The sequence below is a fragment of the Erinaceus europaeus genome, chromosome 17 (assembly GCF_950295315.1).
Source record: "Erinaceus europaeus chromosome 17, mEriEur2.1, whole genome shotgun sequence".
Taxonomy (NCBI): Eukaryota; Metazoa; Chordata; class Mammalia; order Eulipotyphla; family Erinaceidae; genus Erinaceus; species Erinaceus europaeus.
This window is the reverse complement of record NC_080178.1, coordinates 76,369,695-76,389,377: the sequence shown is the minus strand read 5'-3', so window position 1 is coordinate 76,389,377 and position 19,683 is coordinate 76,369,695. Positions and strand designations below refer to the sequence as shown.

The following is a 19,683-nucleotide window of genomic DNA, read 5'->3' as shown; positions in this document are numbered from 1 at the left end:
CTCAGAGTAAAAGTTTCTGATTTCCATGACCTCATCTGCTATTTTCTAAATGTTATTTACAGAACTCTTTGGAGGATCTGATGAAGCAGCACTATCATCTGCTCATGACTTTAGGAGATCAAATAAAACCATACTTGTGAAATCACAAATGACTGTACATTTCTCTCTCTCAAGGAACCCCCCCACCTGGGTTCTCATCATGACTCACAAGGAGAGAAATATCAATACCAATGTGACCTCAGAGTGTGATTTATGAAGCCAGATGTGTCCAAATCTCCACCATATTGGAGCCATTCAATTTTCTCTAATGGCCTTTATCGGACAGTTATGTCTACTCGTGGCAGTCACGACCAGTAAGCCATTAGCTTAAAGTATACTGACGGTTAATTTTAGCACCCTGGGACTAGGGCCCAGTGGGAGAGGTGTCTCACTTTTGTGAATCAAAATTAGGGAGCCTCCAGGCAGTTGGCTAAGGTGCACAATATCTGAAAAAGTTAGAAAGCAAGGAAGAACGATTGCAGAGTTAAGGAGTGAAGACTACTTGATTCGATGGACGTAGCTCAGAAGGTCATGGAAGGATTTCTTTCTGACTGCCTTGTTACTGCTGGGTACTGTCCTCAACGGAAGAGTGATGGAATTAGTCTTATATCAAGTACCCCTTAGTGCTAGGTACTTCACATGTATGACCTCTCCAGTCTGCACAGCAATGCTGCAAGGAAGAAGCCATTGTCTCCACTAACTCTTTACCTAGCATTGACTTCATTTTCTTCTTCAGGGCTATCTCTGGGGCTCAGTGCCAGCATTATGAATCTACTACTCCATTTTTTTTCATTTTATTGGCTAGGACAGAGAGAAATTGAGAGAGAAGGAGAGACAGAGAGGGGGAGAGACACAGACATCTGCAGACCTGCTTCATTGCTTGTGAAGCTTCCCCCCCTGCGGATGGGGAGCTGGGGGCTCAAACTCGGATCCTTATGCAGGACTTGCATTTAGTACTATGTGTACTTCACCCAGTGTGCCACTGCCTGGCCCCATCTCCATTTTTTTTTTTAAATCCATGATTTAATAATGATCAACAAGACTTTGAGACAGGAAGGGTACTATTCCACACAGTTCCCACCACCAGAGTTCCATATCCCATCGCCTCCATTAGAAACTTCCCTATTCTTTATCCCTCTGGGAGTATGGACCAGAGATCTTTATGGGGAGCAGAAGGTGGGAGGTCTGGCTTCTGCAATTGCTTCTCCGCTGGACATGGGTGTTGGCAGCTAGATCCATCTTCCCAGCCTGTCTCTCTCTTTCCCTAGTGGGACAGGGCTCTTGAAGGGTGTGTTCCAGGACATATTGGTGGGACCGTCTGCCCAGGGAAGTCAGGTTGGCGTCATTGTAGCATCTGCAACTTGGTGACTGAAAAAGCATTAAGATGCAAAGCTGAACAAATTTTTGAGTAATCAGGAGCCAAAAGGTAAGAATAGAGCAGATAAGGTTTGGGAGCTTCATATTGGAAGAAGCTAGGAAGTTCTCATTCTGTCTCCAGGTTTTAGAGATAAGGAATTCTAGTGTCCAGAGTCACACAGGTAATAACTAACAGAGTTTGGATTTGAACCCAGCATGGTGACTTGGAACCTACATTCTCAACCAACAGATCTCTCTCTGATGGTGATGACTGAAGCAAGCACGTGAGAAACAATATTATCCAAGACCTTGGAGGTCTGGGGATGAGTTTTTCACATTTGATCTTAGAACTTCCAGCTCAGGACCTACTACCAGATGCTATACTGACTGTTTTATTTGTGCAGTAAAGGCTGGGAGCTGTGCAGAGCTCAGGAGTCGGGCATAGCGCAGCGGGCTAAGTGCAGGTGGCGCAAAGTGCAAAGACTGGCATAAGGATCCTGGTTCGAGCCCCTGGCTCCCCAGGGGAGTCGCTTCACAGGCAGTGAAGCAGGTCTGCAGGTGTCTGTCCTTCTCTCCCCCTCTCTGTCTTCCCCTCCTCTCTCCATTTTTCTCTGTCCTATCCAACAATGATGACATCAATAACAACAACAATAACTACAAAAACAATAAAAAGAAAAACAAGGGCAACAAAAGGGAAAAATAAATAAAAAAAAATTTTTTTAAAAAGGCCCAGAGCTATGAAGATCCCACTCTGAGATGAAAGTGTGTTGTGTGTTTGTGTTTGTGTGTGTGAGGGGGCAGGGTTCTCCAGACTTCAGAAGCCTTCTTTCCCCATGGGAATGCCCCACCCACTCCTTTCAGGGAAAGCTGAAGTCATTTGGAAAGTGAGTGATGATCTCATCAGGCATTGGAGCATTTGGACCTCAGTGAGAGGAACTGGACTTTGGGCTCTTTTATCTTAGACATCTTAGTCATTCTACCTACTCCATGCTAAAGCTAAACTGAACCAAGCTAAGAATCCCTGGGCTTTCTCTTTCTACTGTCTATTCCCCTGTGCTTGCTCACCACAGTAAACAGAAAGGACAGGAGTAATCATCTGAGTTTTACAGCCAGGGAGCTTCGCTGCCAGGGATTCTCCTTGTTAGATCACTCTGAACCAGATCTGGTTTCTCCAGGCAGCCACCAGGCTATGGCTTGTCTAGTTTTCCATGGGGGGGGGGGGGGGAATCTGTGGGAATCAGGAGACCTGGAGGCAGGCCTCATGTGGTGCTCATGTCACTGTGTGAACCGGGGGAACCTCTTCCTGTTTCTCAATGTGTCTCCATTTCTGTGCTTCGATTCAACAACTGGAAAAGGAGCCTAGCAGTGATCATCTAAGCATGGGGTTACTTTTGTGGATTCAGTATAAAGGTTTTATTGATTTGTTTATGTAGAGACAAAAAGGTAGAGAGAGAATGAGCGTGAAAGAGACCACAGCATCAAAACTCCCTTCAGTGCAGTAGAGGCTGGGCTCAAACCGGGGCATGGCAGAGCAGTGCATATTATCCAAGGGAGCTACTTTTCTGGCCCAGTGTCAAATATTGAAAATAGTGCCTTAGGGGGACCAGGCGGCAGCACTCCAGGTTAAGAGCACATAGTACGAAGTGCAAGCACTGGCACAGGGATCCAGGTTCGAGGCCCCCCACACACCTGCAGAGGGGTGGCTTCACAAGTGGTGAAGCAGGTCTGGAGGTGTCTCTTTTTCTCTCTCCCTCTGTCTTCCCCTCCCCTCGTAATTTTTCTCTGTCCTCTCCAATAAAATGGAAGAAGTGGCTACCAGGAGCAGGGGAGTCATAGTGCAGACATTGAGTCCCAGCAATAAACTTGGTGGGAAAAAAGCAAACAAACAAAAAACAGTGCCTTACACCTAAGTTGTACCCTAGAAGTATTTTTTCTTCTTCTCCTATTTATTATAGCAGTTATTATTATTATTATTATTATTATTATTATTATTATTATTATTACTGTGGAAAGAGGCTAATCTCTAAAGCCTCCTACCAGTTCTAAAACTCTTTTAAGATTATGATGTTAGATCCTTCATGCAGGAAGGCTTCCTGGAGTTTGGCTGGGTTGGAGATTTACCCCTGTCAAGTGCACGGCTCTGTCTGTGTGGGTGAGATTTTTGTTGCTTTCCAGGTAAAGCTTAGAAGTGAATCAGATAGAAACTTGGAATCTCACCTGTACTTTGCTAAAACGAGTCTTGCAATGAAGGGCATAGCTGAGGCCAGGGTGGGCTTCCCTGCCGGATGTGCAGTCTGTCTGGGCTCTCCAGACACAGTACTTTGGAACAAGACCCAGCTCTGTGAGCCCTGAAGTCTGTTTGGCCGACTTGCTGGGCTCTGTCGCCTGACAGCTGTGAGGGTCACTGGGCTCTTTATGTTTCAGGAGGTTTGGTCCAGGGCTGGGAGGTGGATTGCTGGGTTTCTTTATCCTCCCCTGGGAATAAGGGTTCTTAAAAGTATCCGATTGCTGGAAATACTGAGCTATCTCTAACCACTATTGCCACCTTCCCATCGGACAGAGACAGAGTGGAGGTGAGTGGTGAGGAAGTCTCCCACCTTTCTAGCCCTGCTTTTTTTAAATCATCTTTTTTAAAAAAATTATTTATATATCATTGGCTAGAGAAAGACAAAAATTGAGAAGGGAAGGGCAGATAGAGAGGGAGAGAGACAGAGAGACACCTGCAGCCCTGCTTCATTACTCGTGAAGCATTCTTCCTGCAGGTGGGGACCAGGGGCTTGAACCTGGGTCTTTGTGTGCTGTAACGTGTGTGCTTCACCAGGTGTGCCACTGCCTGGTCCCTTTCACCTGTTTCTTAAATGAACCCCTGTTGTTGGCTTCACTCCCTGGAGATCATCCACTCCCCTGGTCACTGTGGGGTCTGAAATTTCACTCTGGTAATTTTTAAAAAATATTTATTTTATTTTTGAGAGAGAGAGAGAGAGAGAGTCACCAGAGCACTGCTCAGCTCTGGCATATGGTGGTGATGTGGGGGATAGAACCTGGGACTTTGGAGCCTCAGGCATGAGAGTCTCTTTGCAGAACCATTATGCTCTCTCCCCTGCCCCACTCTGGTAATTTTACTTGAACACCTTCAGTGCCTCTTTACTACCAAAAGGATATACCCCAAAGAATCGGCCTTTTCATACTCAAGGCCTGGGGAAATTTCCACGACGCCTTCTTTCTCCCTCCCTTTGGGTCATCCCTTAGATCCGCCCTGACTAGCTGTCATCACAGTTCTCCTGCAGCTTCCAGACTGTCTGTCGTTCCATCTGCCAGTCTGTCTGGGAGAAGCTAGTGAGCATAGAGCTGGGGAGGGAGACTGTACCACTGGAGAAGGCCACAGTGGACCTCAAGAAGGGTGTGAGGAAGCAAATCCCTTTCCATGTAGTGCGTCTCCTTGTACCAACTCACCCCCAATTGTCTCGTGAGAACTCAGAAGTTGGTGCCCTGGTCTGCTTTATCAGGGAGCAAGCTTAATTTCCTTCAGTAATAACCCACATGGTCAATCAGTCAGTCAGTCATTCAGTCAGTCAGCATTTTTTTTTTTTTTTTGCTTCCAGGGTTACTGCTGGGGCTCGGTGCCTGCACTACAAATCCACTGCTTCTGGTTAGCCATTTTGTCCTTTTTATTGAATAGGACAGAGAGAAATTGAGAGAGGAAGGACAGATAGAGAGGGAGAGAGAAGGGGCCATGCAGTGGTGCACTTAGTTAAGTGCACGCATTATAGTGCTCAAGGACCCAGGTTCAAGCTCCGGTCCCCACCTGTATGAGGAACCCTTCTTGAATGGTGAAGAAGGGTGTCTCTCTCCCTTTCTATCTTCCCCTCCCCTCTCAATTTCTCTCAGTCTCTGTCCAATAATAAATAATTAAAAGAGAGAGGGAGAGAGAGAGATATCTGCAGACATGCTTCATTGCTCATGAAGTGGACCCTTTGCAGGTAGCATTTCTTTTTTTACTTTAAAAAACATTTGTTTGTTTTGTTTGATAGGACACAGAAAAATTGAGAGGGTGAGGGGAGACAGAGAGGAAGACAGGAAGAGAGACACCAGCCGACCTGCTTCTCTGCTGCGTTGGTGAAGCACCCTCTCTGCCAAGGTGGGGACTGGGGACTTGAACCCAGACCCTTCCACATGGCAATGTGTATCCTCAACTGTGTGTACCATGGCTCAAACCCCTAATCAGTACTTGGATTATTTTGCACCGGGCGCTGAATCCTAAGTCCACAGCTGATTTTATCTATCTATCTATCTATCTATCTATCTATCTATCTATCTATCTATCTATCTATCTACCTATCTATCTATCATCTATCTATGTTAAAGCAATGCCAAGGAGTGAACAGAGGGTCTTGTACACATGTCATATTACTAAGAATTTCCCAGTCTTAACTTTTTATTCTGTACACTTAGGAGATGAGAGGAGAGGGAGAGAGGGGGAGGGAGAGAGGGGGAGGGAGAAGGAGAGACACCAGGGAACCACTCCATCACCCATAGCACCATGCATGACATTCCTTTTGGTGCTAAGGATTCAACCTCAGGGATTTGCTTTACTCACTCAGCTATCCTGGCCCCCACAGTGAATTTTATATGATCGCTGTTCTAGCTTATTACAAAGGCAAGATAATGAGGGATCGGGGGAACCCTATAATGAGCGACTTGACCAAATCCCTGAGTCCTATCCCCCCCCCCCCCCCCCCGCTTGTACTGGTTGTTGCTGTCAGAGTTTAACTGCTCTCCACGATAGATATTTACTGCCCCAGTGATGTTGGCAGCCCTAATGGAGTCTGCAGATTAAACAGTCCTAGCCCTGCCTTGAGCTGTCTTTGGATTGGCCTACTTGACGAATCAGCTGCCTTTGCTCTTGGCTCTGGTGGAATAATTTACCGTCAGCTTCTTCCATTTCCTCCAGAGTCCAGGCTGGCTTCTCATCACGTGGAGGTGAGAGCAAGGACGGCTTCTGATGAGAAGTGGCAGCAGAAATGAGTTGGCCAGATGGACAGTTGTCGCAGCAGACCCTTAATTAAACTGCAGACACTTAAGGCTTCAAGTCTCTGTAATCTCTTTCTCTCTCTCTCTTTCTCTCTCTCTGTGTGTGTGTGTGTGTGATGGTGTCTCCTCTTTCTTTCCCACTCCTACAAACATTATTTCAGCTTTCTCTTAGGACAAGTGGCATCTCTGTCCTGATAAACAGGACTCTATTCCTTCTTCCACAAGGAAGGACACTTTCTCTTAGAAGCTGCCATGTGCCAAGCGCATGCTATTACTCTATTAGCTTAGCTGCAGGGGACCTTTCTGAGTGGTCACATTGAATCCTTATGAAGCTTCTGGGAGGCAGGTATAATCAGAGAAACTCATGGAGATCGCTGGTTTTATCCTCCTCACGCCCACCAAGGTCATGGATAATGAGACATCGAGTCAGCATTAATGGCATCCAGATCTCTGAGATTCTAACATTCAAATTCTATTTGCAGCACAAGTGAAAAGCACAGGACATGGAACAGGGAAGTTATTTTGAATCCACTCTTGACTTGCTGTACAGCTTTGGGGAGGTGGTCCTAGTCTGAGTCTCTCATCAGTAGGATGTCAGGCTTCAGGCAGTGGGAGGAGGTAACTTGAGGGACACCCAGGCCATGGAGTGTCTCTGAGGGCAGTGTGCTTCGAGCTGGTCTCTCTACAGACCTAGTGACACGGAACTGTGGTGAAATTTCCTTCCACTCCTTTCTGAAACTGTCTACGTCCTCTGCCTCCTGCTGTCTGAGTGCAGAGCCTGCTCTGCTTCTCTTCTCTGAGAACCGCTCTTCTGTCCACCGAGGGCAGACACCTCATGAAGCTGGATGACTTCTGGTTGGGTAGTGGGGAGGAGAGGAAGGGCTGATGAGAAGGAAGACGTTCCCACTGCTTCCTAGAAGGGGCCGGTGCTGCCTGCCACCATACGGTGGAGTCAGGCTGCCTCTTGGCGAACATTGGCTGTGCATAAAAATAAAAAAAAAATTAGAAACAAATTCTGGGAATTATGTGAGAAAAAAAAAAACTGTGGCACTGTGTTAATGAGAGTGTCAACTGCTACAAATCTCATGGAAAACAGTCTGGAGAATCCTTAAACAAAAGAAAGTGGGAATTCTTCTTTCTTTCTTTATTTATTTATTGCCTCCAGGCTTATCCCTGGGGTTTGGTGCATACACTGTGAATCCACTACTCCTGGTGGCCAGTTTTTTTTTTTTCCATTTTACTGTATAGGACAGAGAGAAATTGAGAGGGGAAGGGAGATACAGAGATAGACATCTGCAGGCCTGCTTCATTGCTTGTGAAACTTTCCCTCCCTGCAGGTGGGGAGCTGGGGGCTCAACCCCAGATCTTTGAGTTGGTGCTTGTGCTTTGTTCTATGTGTGCTTGACCCGGTGTGCCAGCGCCCGCCTCGACCCCCTGGCAATACTTTATGAGCCTGCAATGCCACTCCTAGGCACATAGCCAAAGGCCCATCACCTTGTCTTTTCTTGCCATCTTCACCTGCTCCACCACCTCCCCTCTGCTCATCAAACCCGGAGACTAGTCCTTGGTCTAGACAATGCATGTTCTTCCACTGGGGTTTCTGGGGTCTCGTCTGCAGCAAGGGGATGGCATTAAATGAGCTACTGTTAGCATGGAGTGTTACTGGCACATAGTATATGCTCAGTGAACGTTAGTCATCATTGCTACCGCTGCTATTGCTAGGCACTTGGTAACTCTCAGGGGGTTATCTTTTGGCTGCTCCCTCTCTCATCTTCCAGACAGTGTCTCATTCACTTCTCATCCTCAGTGAGTGTGCATTGCAGCTCCTCTGAATGGAACTCTGATTCCCAATCACCGTGTCGCACCAGCACAGGTGTCCCTAAGAGATTCCCTGGGGAACACATGTGATCTCTCTCTCTCTCTTTTTTGATATTTTATTTATTAATGAGAAACATAGGAGGAGAGAGAAAGAGCCAGGCATCACTCTGGTACATATGCTGCTGGGGACTGAACTCAGGACCTCATGCTTGAGAGTCCAATGCTTTATCCACTGCACCACCTCCCGGACCACCACATATGATCTCTTAACTAGCTGTTGGGAAGCGATGGGTGAAGTGACATATAAGGGCAGGGGAGACAGTATAATGGCCATGCAACAAAGGCTCTGAGTTCCCAGGTTCAATCCCCAACACCACCAGAAGTCAGAGCTGAGCAGGGAAGGAATGACACGCAGGACTTCTCATTGGCGAGGCTTTCACAAACACCACCAGATATGCTGTTGCTTGTAACCCCTTTGTTCAATGGCCTAAGTAAAAGGATCCTGTGGGTGTGGCCTGCTCCTACTGTGTGCTCAGGGCTTCTGTCTACCGGGCTCACTGGCCAGGGATCAGGAATCTGTTCTAGAACCTGGTGGTGACCCATCTAGCTCTCTGGAAATTCACTGTCCGTGTTCAGAAGTCTGCTCATGTCACTTCTCTCTTCCCAGAGACCACCTATGGTCAGATCCATAGGTCCCTCTGATATGCTAGTGTGTATCTCTTCCTCCAAAATTCTAGATGGTCAACACTTAAATGAGCCTTGAAACTTTCTTTCTGCCTCTGTGGCTTCACCTGCCTGGAGCTATAATTCCCTCCTCAACACTTCTATTTTTCCCCCCCTCACCCCCCTTTTTTTGTTGAGGATGGAAGTCATGCTCCCTGATTCTACTCCACAGCATTCACTCTGAGAAGTTTCTTCTTTCTCTCTCTTCTGATTCTGCAGTCAAACATATTAAAGAGGGAATGGAAAGTTCACTTCATAGTTTCTAGTTTCTTCTTTTCCTTTTGTATCCTCCTCCCCAGGCTGATGACTCACTGAGCTCTCAAAATATACCTTCACAGTAACGACAATGGTGATGCAGCCCGGCGATGACTAACACCGAGTGCTGGTTGATCACGACTTCTGTGCTGAGAGGCTGATTTCATTTTCTGCGTCCCCGGCTGACTGCAGGGCTGAGCACGAAGCAGACCTTCAGGGCATAGTAATCATAACAGCTACTATTTATTTAGCTCTCACTCTGGCCTGAAACTTCCATATTCCTTGTCTCGCATCATTGTTATAATAGCCCTGTAAAATAGACATTATTATTCTCAGTTTCAGATGAAGAAGTAGAGCTCAATGTAAATGTATTAAAAATTCATCCCCCCCCTTTTTTTTTTTCCTTAGTCAGACACGCAGAGAGCTAAGTGCCTGGCCTCCAGCCTGGTGGGTGCCAGAAACACCAGAGGTTCCTGTCCGCAAAGAACCATCAGTCTTGTGGGCCCCACAGACCAGAAAACAGGATGGGTCAGTGGATTTCTCTTATCTATCTATCTATCTATCTATCTATCTATCTATCTATCTATCTATTTATTGTACTCGATAGAACAGAGAGAAAATGAGAGGGGAGAGGGAAGGAGAGAGGGAGAGAGACAGAGAGACACCTGCAGCATTGCTTCACCGCTTGTAAAGCCTCTCCCTACAGGTGGGGAAGTGTGGCTTGAACCCGGGTCCTTGTGCATAGTAATGCATGCACTTAAGGATTTATGGAATTAGTTAATGTCTTCATTTTGTTCTGGGTTCCTGCCTCTCCATACTTTCCAGAAGAGCTTTTTTTTTTTTTCCTTTTGTTCCAACTATCTGAAGGGTCCTTTGTGTCGAGGTCCCATCACTACTAATTAAAGCCCTCCTCTGTCCTTTTCTTTCTTAAGAGTCACTTGTAATCATGAAGCGAGAATTCCATTTTCTGAGCTAAGCCCGTTCTTCCTGGCTGTTCTTTCCCACAAGTTCATACTTGCGTTTTCTCTGAATAGCTTGTAATCTACTGTCCTCAAGCACAGGCCATGCCAACGGGTGCCCGGCCCTCTCTGTTCTGTTGTTTTGTCCAGCAGAGAGGGCACAATCTCCATTTTCCTCAGGGAGGCTTTCATCACTGGCTTGGAGGAGCTGACAGAGAAGCAAGCAAGTGGGTCGCTGTTTCATGGAGGGAGAATCAGGCTGTTGTGTTGGTGCCACCTGTGAGACACAGGTGAGCTGAGTCCTCGGGGCTGGGATCAGAGGCCCCACGAACCTGGTTCACCTGCAGCAGGTGGGCTACTTTGTGTTGTACAGAACAAAACCCTCCTCACTGAAATGGACAGAAGCCATAACTGCCGCGCTGTTTGTCATCACAGGAGGCCTGGAAGAGGGTCAGACTCCAGGGTCGTTTATTGGCCTGCTCAAGGATCCAGATACATTTTTCTTCTCCAGCTCTGTGTTTACTTAGTGGCTGCAGGTTCTCTGGCAATGAAAAAGTGACAGACTTCTTTGTCAGGGCTAATGGAAGAGACACAGACCACAGATGTACAGTGAGGAGAGAGAAACTTTTCCGGAAGCAATTCTGTCATGGCTCATTGATCTGAACTGAGCCACATACCTGCTCCTGAACCAATCACTGGTGATTTGGGCAAAAATATATGAACTGAAGTGGAACAGATTTGGGGAAGACAAGCGTCACTAAACCAGTCCCATGATGGTTTATAGCTTGTTAAGCAGGCAGGCTTAACAGATGTAGGAAATAATAAGGGGCTGGGCGGTGGCTCACCCAGTTAGGCACATATAGTACTAAGCTCAAGGACCAGCACAAGGATCCTGGTTCGAGGCTCCTGCTCCCCACCTGCAGGGGGAAGTTTCACAAGTGGTGAAGCAGGTCTGCAGCTGTCTGTCTTTCTGTCTCCTTTTTTTTTTTTTTTTTAATCTCCCCCTCCTCTCTCAATTTCTCTCTGTCATATCCAGTAAAATGGCCTCCAGGAGCAGTAGATTTGTAGTGCTGGCACCAAGCCCCAGCAATAACCATAGAAGAAGAAGAAAAAAAAAAAGAAATAAAGAAAAGAAAAAAGGAAAAGTTAAGGACACACACACACACACACACAGAGGAGATAATATAGAGTAGGGGAGATAGCATAATGGTTATGCAAAAGAGACCCCCATGCCTGAACTCTGAGGTCCCAGGTTCAATCCCTCAGCACTACCATAAACCAGAGCTAGGCAGTGCTCTAGTAATAAACAAAACAAAAAGGAAGAAAATAATTTAAATGCCTAATTAAATGTAAATTTCAGATAAACCATAGGTACTTTAAGTATCAGTACGTCCCATGCATGACACTGCCCTGTGCGTCCCTATTTAGTGCAGAGTAGAATGGAGCAGACAGATGTTTAGCTGTGGAGCATAGGGAGAGGCTGCACACCTGGTTAAGCGCAAGGACTTGCTCAAGAATCCTGGCTTGAGTCCAGGCTCCCCACCTGCACGGGGCCCACCTCATGAGCTCTGAAGCAGGGCTGCAGGTGTCTCCCTGTCTCTCTCCCTCTATATCTCCCCCCTCCCCTCTCAATTTCTCTCTGTCCTAGCCAATAAAATGGAAAAAAATAGTCACCGGGGAGCAGTGGACTCATAGTGCCAACATCGAGCTCCATAACCCTGGAGGCAAAAAAAAAAAAAAAAAAAAAAAAAAGAAGTTGTAGAGGTTCATGGTGGGATGCAGACTTGGAATCAAGGTACGTTTCAATCCTGTAGGACTTTGGTGAGGACAGTGAGTGTAAACTGGTTCCGAAGGTAGAGGAGGCCCCAGCACCTTTTCTCCATGTGCGCCTTGAGAGAAAGTGATGGCGCTTTCTCTCTCAGGACCTCTGTGACCCTATCCTGTCCTCTCTCTCTCTCTCTCTGCAGGCCTCTCATCATTGCGGGCAGGCTTTGCTGCAGATTGGGATCAACATGATGGCGCTACCTGGAGGTTGCCACCTGGACTCCACCCCCGAGCAGAGCCAGCGGTGAGTCCCTCAGCCCTTCGGTAGGCCCAGACCTGCCTCCTCTCCACTTGGGCTGAGGCCTAGCTCCTGAATTCTGTGGCTGAATTCTGGTGGTCTGGTGAGTGTGGCTGAGAACTCACCAGAGAACTGAGGGGCAGGGAAGAGCACACCGAGCAGAAAGGGCTGATGAGGTGATGGGGGAGATACTGGGGGAGGTAGGGGTGGGGAGGGGACACCAGAGGCTTCCTCATAGTGAGGAAGGGGTGGAGAGGGCCCTGTCAGTTTGATCCCACTGGTCCTAGATTTCTGCGCCAGAAATAAAGGTAGAAGCATTAGAGCAGTGACTCTATGGTGACCAGCATGCCAGCAGGTGAACTCACAGACAAGAACAAGAGATGATGAGCGTGTCCATGAGTCTAATATATATGGTCTAGCTTTTTTTTTTTTTGATTTAAAAAATTTTTTTTAATATATTTATTTTATTTATTTATTCCCTTTTGTTGCCCTTGTTGTTTTATTGTTGTAGTTATTATTGTTGTTGTCGTTGTTGGATAGGACAGAGAGAAATGGAGAGAGGAGGGGAAGACAGAGAGGAGGAGAGAAAGACAGACACCTGCAGACCTGCTTCACCACCTGTGAAGTGACTCCCCTGCAGGTGGGGAGCCGGGGTTCGAACCGGGATCCTTATGCCGGTCCTTGTGCTTTGCGCCACCTGCGCTTAACCCGCTGCGCTACCGCCCGCTTCCCGGTCTAGCATTTTTAACCAACCAGAAAAAAACAACAACAACAATAATGGGACTGTTCTAGATGAGGTGGAATTGTCAGATTAAAGCACACCTACAGAGCCTTTTAGGACAGTGGTTAGGAGTCCCTATTGCCTCAACTTTTAAAATTTGTTTTTACTTTTCATATTTATTTATTTATTTACTTTTAAATTTATTTATCACTCAACAGAGACAGAGAGAAATTGAGAAGGGAGAGGGGGATAGAGAGACACCTGCAGCCTTACTTCATCATTTGTGAAGCTTCCCCCCTGTGGGTGGGGACTAGGGGCTCGAACCCAGGTCCTTGCTCATTGTAATGTGTGCACTCAACCAGGTGCACCACCACCTGGGCCCTGTGCCTCAACTTTATTCTCAGTTTTGCTACTGCTTGGTTGCAACTTTAAATTTGAACTTCAGATTCTTCATCTATGACAGTGGAATATTTATAATGTTACTGAGTTCTGAGAATTACCAGGATTATTACTAGAGCTCAATGCCTACATGATTCCACTGTTCCCAAGGACCAGTTTTCCCTTTCCTTCTTTCTTTTTTAATTAAAAAAAATTAAATTATCTTTATTTATTTATTTATTGGGTAGAGATAGCCAAAAATTGAGAGGAAGGGGGAAATAGAGAGAGGGAAAGAGACAGAGAGACACCTGCAGCCCTGTTTCCCTACTCATTAAGCTGTCCCCCTGCAGGTGGGGACTGGACGCTCGAACCCAGGTCCTCACGCATTGTAATACGTGCGCTCAACCAGGTGCACCACCACCCGGCCCCCACAGAAAGTTTTAAGGATTAAAAAAAATAAATGAAATAGTCTGAAAATGATTTCAAAATCAGATTATTCTTTGAGAGACAGAATAAAGATTTTACCCGATAGTGTATAGCAAGTACCTTGGGAGAAAAAAATGTCAGAACAGTGTGACTGTGAGCTCTGATTACAAACACCACAACCTGAGGTGATGTTCATTTACCTTACACTTCCAACATGGTCAGGTGGACCACTGAGATGGTGGTATTTATTTCGTATATTCACAAGCTGTGGCTGGCAGAACAAGTCACTTGACAGTGTCCATGTGTATGTGACCCAGGGTTGGATCTGGTCCTCACCACACTGACGGAAGCTTCTATACTGTGGTCTCTTCCATTCTCTCATTCTCTCTGGCTCTCTGTCTCTATCTAAAGAAAACAATAATGAAAGAAGTAGATATTAATAGTCTAGCATTACCAGGTCAACCCAGAATATGGGGGACTGTAACCCTGGGTCTACCAGTCTATTTAGCAGATGTGTTCTGGGGGGCAGATGTATGAGCCCCATTCACAGAGAATGCTATGTGTATTCACAGGATGTCAGAGGGGTTAATTTGTCCAATCTGATGTTGTATTATGGACAGACAATAGCAACCACTTTTTCTTTCCTCTTGTTCCAAGTTTCAGAGGCCTCCCTTGAGGGGAATAACACCATGGTTATTGTACATAAATAAATAATTAATGCTAGATAATTGACTTCATTCTGTTATGTTCCACAGAAACTGAATTTCACTGTGTAGGGCCATTGTTCCCTTCAATGCAAAATGAAAAACTGCCAGCTTGCGTGGGACCATCCAGTAGCCTGGGTGAATCATATGGGCTAGACCTTTGGTATTTGAAGAGCTCCTAAATAAATGGCATCTACAGGCCTCTCCTGGATGCAGGCTTCTGGAAGAGGGTAGGAGACAAAAGAGAAGCAAGGTTGGGACCCCCGTGCTGAATTGACATGGGCTGTAGGAGAGGGTGAGAGGGCTCTCGACTTTAATTGCTTCTGAATCTCTTGGGGGAGCATGCATATTTAAAAATAATAAAATTAACCAACGAAAAAAACCTTGTTCTCAGAAGCTGCAATGTGATTGAAAACATATAGGCTTTGTGATGAGACGAGGGCTTGAATCCTAGCTCCTCTTCTTAGCAGTGGTGTGACTGGACAACCATTGTATCTTTTATGATGGAGGAGCAGGGGCATTTGCTTGAGAAACTTATGGAACTGCTGGGGCCAGGAAAGAAGGTCTCCATAGGGCTGAGGGCACACAAGCTCAGGTCCCAGTGCTTCCTGCCAAGGCCAGGATTTAGGTAGTGGGAGTAAAGAGGTCAGGAGACCAGTTCTCTGCAGAGCAGCCTTCCCATTCAACTTTAGTCTCTGGAATCCCGTCTTTGCATCCATCCAGGGTGTTGACCCTTCCATTGGCTCCGGGCATTTGATGGTGCTTTGGAGATCTAGTCATTGTGGCCAGCTGTCTCGGTCCTTATCTGAACACCCTCCAGGTTTATGTCTTCCACAATCAGTCACACACCCTTTATTTTCTTTCTCTCTTTCTCCCTTCCTTCCTTCCTTCCTTCCTTCCTTCCTTCCTTCCTTCCTTTTTAATATTTATTTATTCCCTTTTTAAAAAATTATTGTAGTTATTATTGTTGTTATTGATGTCGTCGTTGTTGGATAGGACAGAGAGAAATGGAGAGAGGAGGGGAAGACAGAGAGGGGGAGAGAAAGAGACACACCTGCAGACCTGCTTCACCGCCTGTGAAACGACTCCCTTGCAGGTGGGGAGCCCGAGGGCTCGAACCAGGATTCTTACGGGTGCTTGCACTTCGTGCCATGTGCGCTTAACCCATTGTGCTACCATCCGACTCCCCATTTACTTTCTTTCTATTTATTTATTTTTTAAGAAAGTATCTTACCTTATTTATTGGATAGAGACAGCCAGAAATTGAGAGAGAAGGGAGAGATAGGGAGGAAAAGAGACACAGAGACACTTGCAAAGTTTTCCCCCTGCATGTGGAGACTGGGGGCTCGGACCTGGGTCCTTGAGCATTACAACATGTGCTCTCAACTAGGGGCGCTGCTCCCCGGCCCCCGACAACCTTCATTTTCTGCAGAGATCCTGATGGCTCAGTCCTTGTCCTTATCGATCTCTCTGAGTAAGTCCCTCCAGGTTAAGTTGAAGACCAGTCTGGAGCACACACCCACACATGGGACCACGTCCAGAACTTCCTGTAGTCTTCACCATGGCCCATAGGTATCCTCGTTATCTGTTCCCACTGAGAGGCCAGGTTCCTTGGGAAACAGTCTTTGGGATGGAGTCTAGAGTTCAGGATGGTTTTTTTTTTTTTTTTGGGGGGTGCCTTTGATATCAACATCTGTGGATGGGAGAAGAAGGAATCAAGAATTTGAGCCCCTGGATCAAAATGACTCATGTCTTCATCTTCCAGCTTAGAGTGGGCAGCTCTACACAGGGTGTGGCTGTAGGTGTGATGCCTCTAACAGAGGCTCTGGAGGGAGAAAGCAGCTGGGTCAGCCAGTCCTTCCTTTGAGGGGAATCAGAGCTCCATACCCCAATGTGCTTTTGAAGAGGGAAGTGAGGCAGCCTCATAACTTACCAGGATTATTACTATGTTCCAGCACCACCTGGAAACATGGACAGAGCTCAGGTCCGTGTTCCCAGGTGGTGTTGGAACCCTGCTTCCATCAGTGCCCTGTCCAGCATGTCTTTCCGCTGTAAGTTCATTTTCAAAAATTTTTTTTCATGAGTGATTTAATCATGATCAACAAGATTGTAAGATCACAGGGGGACAATTCCACACAGTTCCCACCACCAGAGTTCTGTGTCCTACCCCCTCCACTGGAAGCTTCCCTATTCTTTATCCCTCTGTAGGAGTACAGACCAGAATTCTTTATGGGGTGCAGAAGGTGGAAGGACTGGCTTCTGTAATTGCATCTCTATCTCCGATGTACGTGGATGTCGGCAGGCGGGTCCGTACCCCCACCTGTTTCTATTCCACTCTGCTTTTGACAGCACTGCACAAAGCAGTAATCGACCCATTTGTTCAGGTAGTCATTCTTTCATTCATTAGGCCTCCATCAAATTTCTCTACATATGTGTTTGGTGCATGGCTCATATATGATGCTTGTATGCTTAAGAACGCATGAGTACAGGAATCAGACCTGGTCCCTTCCCTCAATTCTTTTTTTTTTTTTTTTTTACTGGCTTAGTAGCAACTGTGCAGCTCAGGCTTTTCCTCTGGGAACTCTTACTGTGAGTGAGTCATTCTTCTCACATGGTTTCTGTTCAGCCTGCAGTCTGAGATGAGCCAGGCTGGGTGTAGCACAGCTGGTGACAGGCAGCCTCCTGGGTCGCACCCCCCACCCCAGTCTAACCCCCAAAGCCTGTGGGTGCCATCACAGGCCGGCCTGTCTCCACGTCGATAATGGCTTGCATATGTGCACCCCTGGTCTGCGGCTGGTTTTCTGATGCTGGGCTGTTCTCTGTGCCTGTGGTGAGAAATGCAGACTGTAATTGTCAGAGGGATAATTGGACATTTTTTTTTGTTGTTGTTGCTGTCGTTTAAACCCAAAGAGAGGGCGATCAAAACTATAATCGAATGCCCTCTCTTCTGCCATCTCATAAGAGAAATCTACAGAAACATTGGGTGTGACCTTGTGGAGGCAGAAGGACAGTGATTCAATAGTTATTTTTAAGAAGGGAGGTTGGGTTTATTTATTTGTCAATGTTCTTTTTTTTTAATTCTCACCAGGGTTATTGCTGGGGCTTACAGGCTATACAATGAATCCACCATTTCCTGAAGCCCCCACCCCTCCTTTTATTTATTTATTTATTTATTTATTTATTTATTTATTTATTTATTTTTTCTTTTGACTTCATAAAGACAGATAAACTGAGAGGGAGGGAGAAACAGAGAGGGAGCGAGCAAGGATGACACGGGTAGCATTGTTCCACCACCTCTAAAGCCCTACCGCCACCTCCAGCAGGTGGACCCGGACTTGAACCTGGGTCCTTGTGCGTGGTAATGTGTGTGCTCTACACGGTGTGCCACCGCCGGACCCTGAGAGCTTGTATTGAACTGCCCTTACAATGCTGCAGATTGGGACCATCGACGCACCTGACGGCTTTGCCCTAATTGTCAGTGGTGTAAGTGCATACTGCCTCTGAGTTTCCTGCGTCAGATGCCTCTATGATCCCAATTTGCAGCATTTTTAGTTCATCCATTCCACCCCCTGTATGACAAGGTGGGGAAACCGAGATGCAGGAAGGGAGAGGAGCTGGTATATGCTCCCCAGGCCTGACCACTGTGGACTCCTGCCTTCCTTGGGTTGCCTTTCCTAAGCTTACTCTTCTACTCTGCTTCCAGCAAAGCCTAGGTCTCGGTGTCCTAACCCCCGTGAAATTCTCCTGTAGCGATACAGTAGATATCAGTTTCAGTAGATATCAGTTTTTTCAGTAGATATCAGTTTCACCCATTCACTCATCTATTCAAATGGCATTTACTTCTAGACTAAGAACTTCCTTTGGGGAGGGTCTGGGTATCTTTCTTCAATCATACCTATTATCAACGATACTCAGTGATAAATACCATGAGAGCTGAATTCATATCTGGTTCATATTTGTGACTCGATTAGAATGTACACAGTAGGAACTCAGTGAATAGTTGCTGAGTTAATAAATGCTTAATAACTGTCAAACGAATGAATCGCAAATGACTGAGAAATGAAATAGAATAGCTTGGATTGTATTTTTCCTCTCTCTCTCTCTCTCTCTCTCTCTCTCTCCAGTAAGCTGTTCTTACTGTTCTTATAGTCTTTTCCATAGAAAACTGCAGCCAGGAAGAAAAGGCTAAGAGGGAGCTTTATCTTAATTAATTTAAATATTCTTTCTGAGTAAAAGCCAAAGATTTAATTGGTTGATGGAGTCAGAAAATTGGAGAGTCGTTATTTTCCTTCTAAAGAAGAGTAATGCATAAATATTTTTAGTCTTCGGTTTAAAGTTCACTGGAAAAAAATCATTCTTTGTGATTTCATCAATAAATCTCTTACAGAAGACAGCACAGTGCAGTGGGGAAATGGGTGGCAGAGTCTGCCTGCCTCTCCTCCTGCCCAACCCTGTTTATTTTGCCTCCAGGGTTATCTCTCCTAGAGGCTATTTTTTCCCTTTTGTTGCTTATTACTGTTGTTGTTATTATTATTACTGTTGTTATTGCTGTTGTTGGGTAGGACAGAGAGAAATGGAGAGAGGAGGGGAAGACAGAGAGGGGGAGAGAAAGACAGACACCTGCAGACCTACTTCACCACTTGTGAGGTGATGTCCCTGCAGGTGGGGAGCTGGGGGCTCGAACCAGGATCCTTATGCTGGTCCTTGCACTTCCTGCCATGTGCACTTAACCCGCTGTGCTACCACCTACCCCCCCAACCCCTGGCTTTTAAAAAAATATTTTATTGATTTATTGGAGAGAGAGAGAGAGAGAGAGAGAGAGGAGAGAAACACTGTTCAGCTTATGGTGTTGCTGAGGATTGAACCTGGGGCTTCAGAAATTTTTTTTTTTTTTTGCATAACCATTATGCTATCTTCCCAGCCCACCCCTCCCCACTCCAGTCTCCCCCACAGCCCAATACTGGCTTTGCATGAACCTGCTCTGTGCCCTGGCAAAATCCTTTTCTCTGTTTGCACTTTAGTTTTTTCATTTACAGATCAGGAAGTAGGAAAAAAAAATTTTTTTTCCACAGGGATCTTTTCAGTTCGAATATTCTAGGAATCTATGAGTGAGTTTGGGGGTAGTTTGTTGCCTTTTGCAAACAGAAATATTCCACTTCAGTGTCCCCGGGGGCTGAGAAAACAGTGACATTGACTAAAATAAGATCTTCC

At 46.2% G+C, this 19,683-nt stretch overlaps 1 protein-coding gene across 3 annotated transcripts in view; it reads left to right on the top strand.

The window, feature by feature from the left end:
* The window catches only part of INSC (INSC spindle orientation adaptor protein), a 548,619-nt gene that overhangs the window by 19,073 nt on the left and 509,863 nt on the right, over positions 1-19,683 (top strand). For all 3 annotated transcript variants that reach the window (XM_060177117.1, XM_007533628.2, XM_060177116.1), the window contains exon 2: positions 12,149-12,249. In XM_060177117.1, coding sequence (XP_060033100.1) covers positions 12,194-12,249 — 56 coding nt within the window. In that variant the 5' untranslated portion in view covers positions 12,149-12,193. The remainder of the gene's footprint in view (positions 1-12,148; positions 12,250-19,683) is intronic.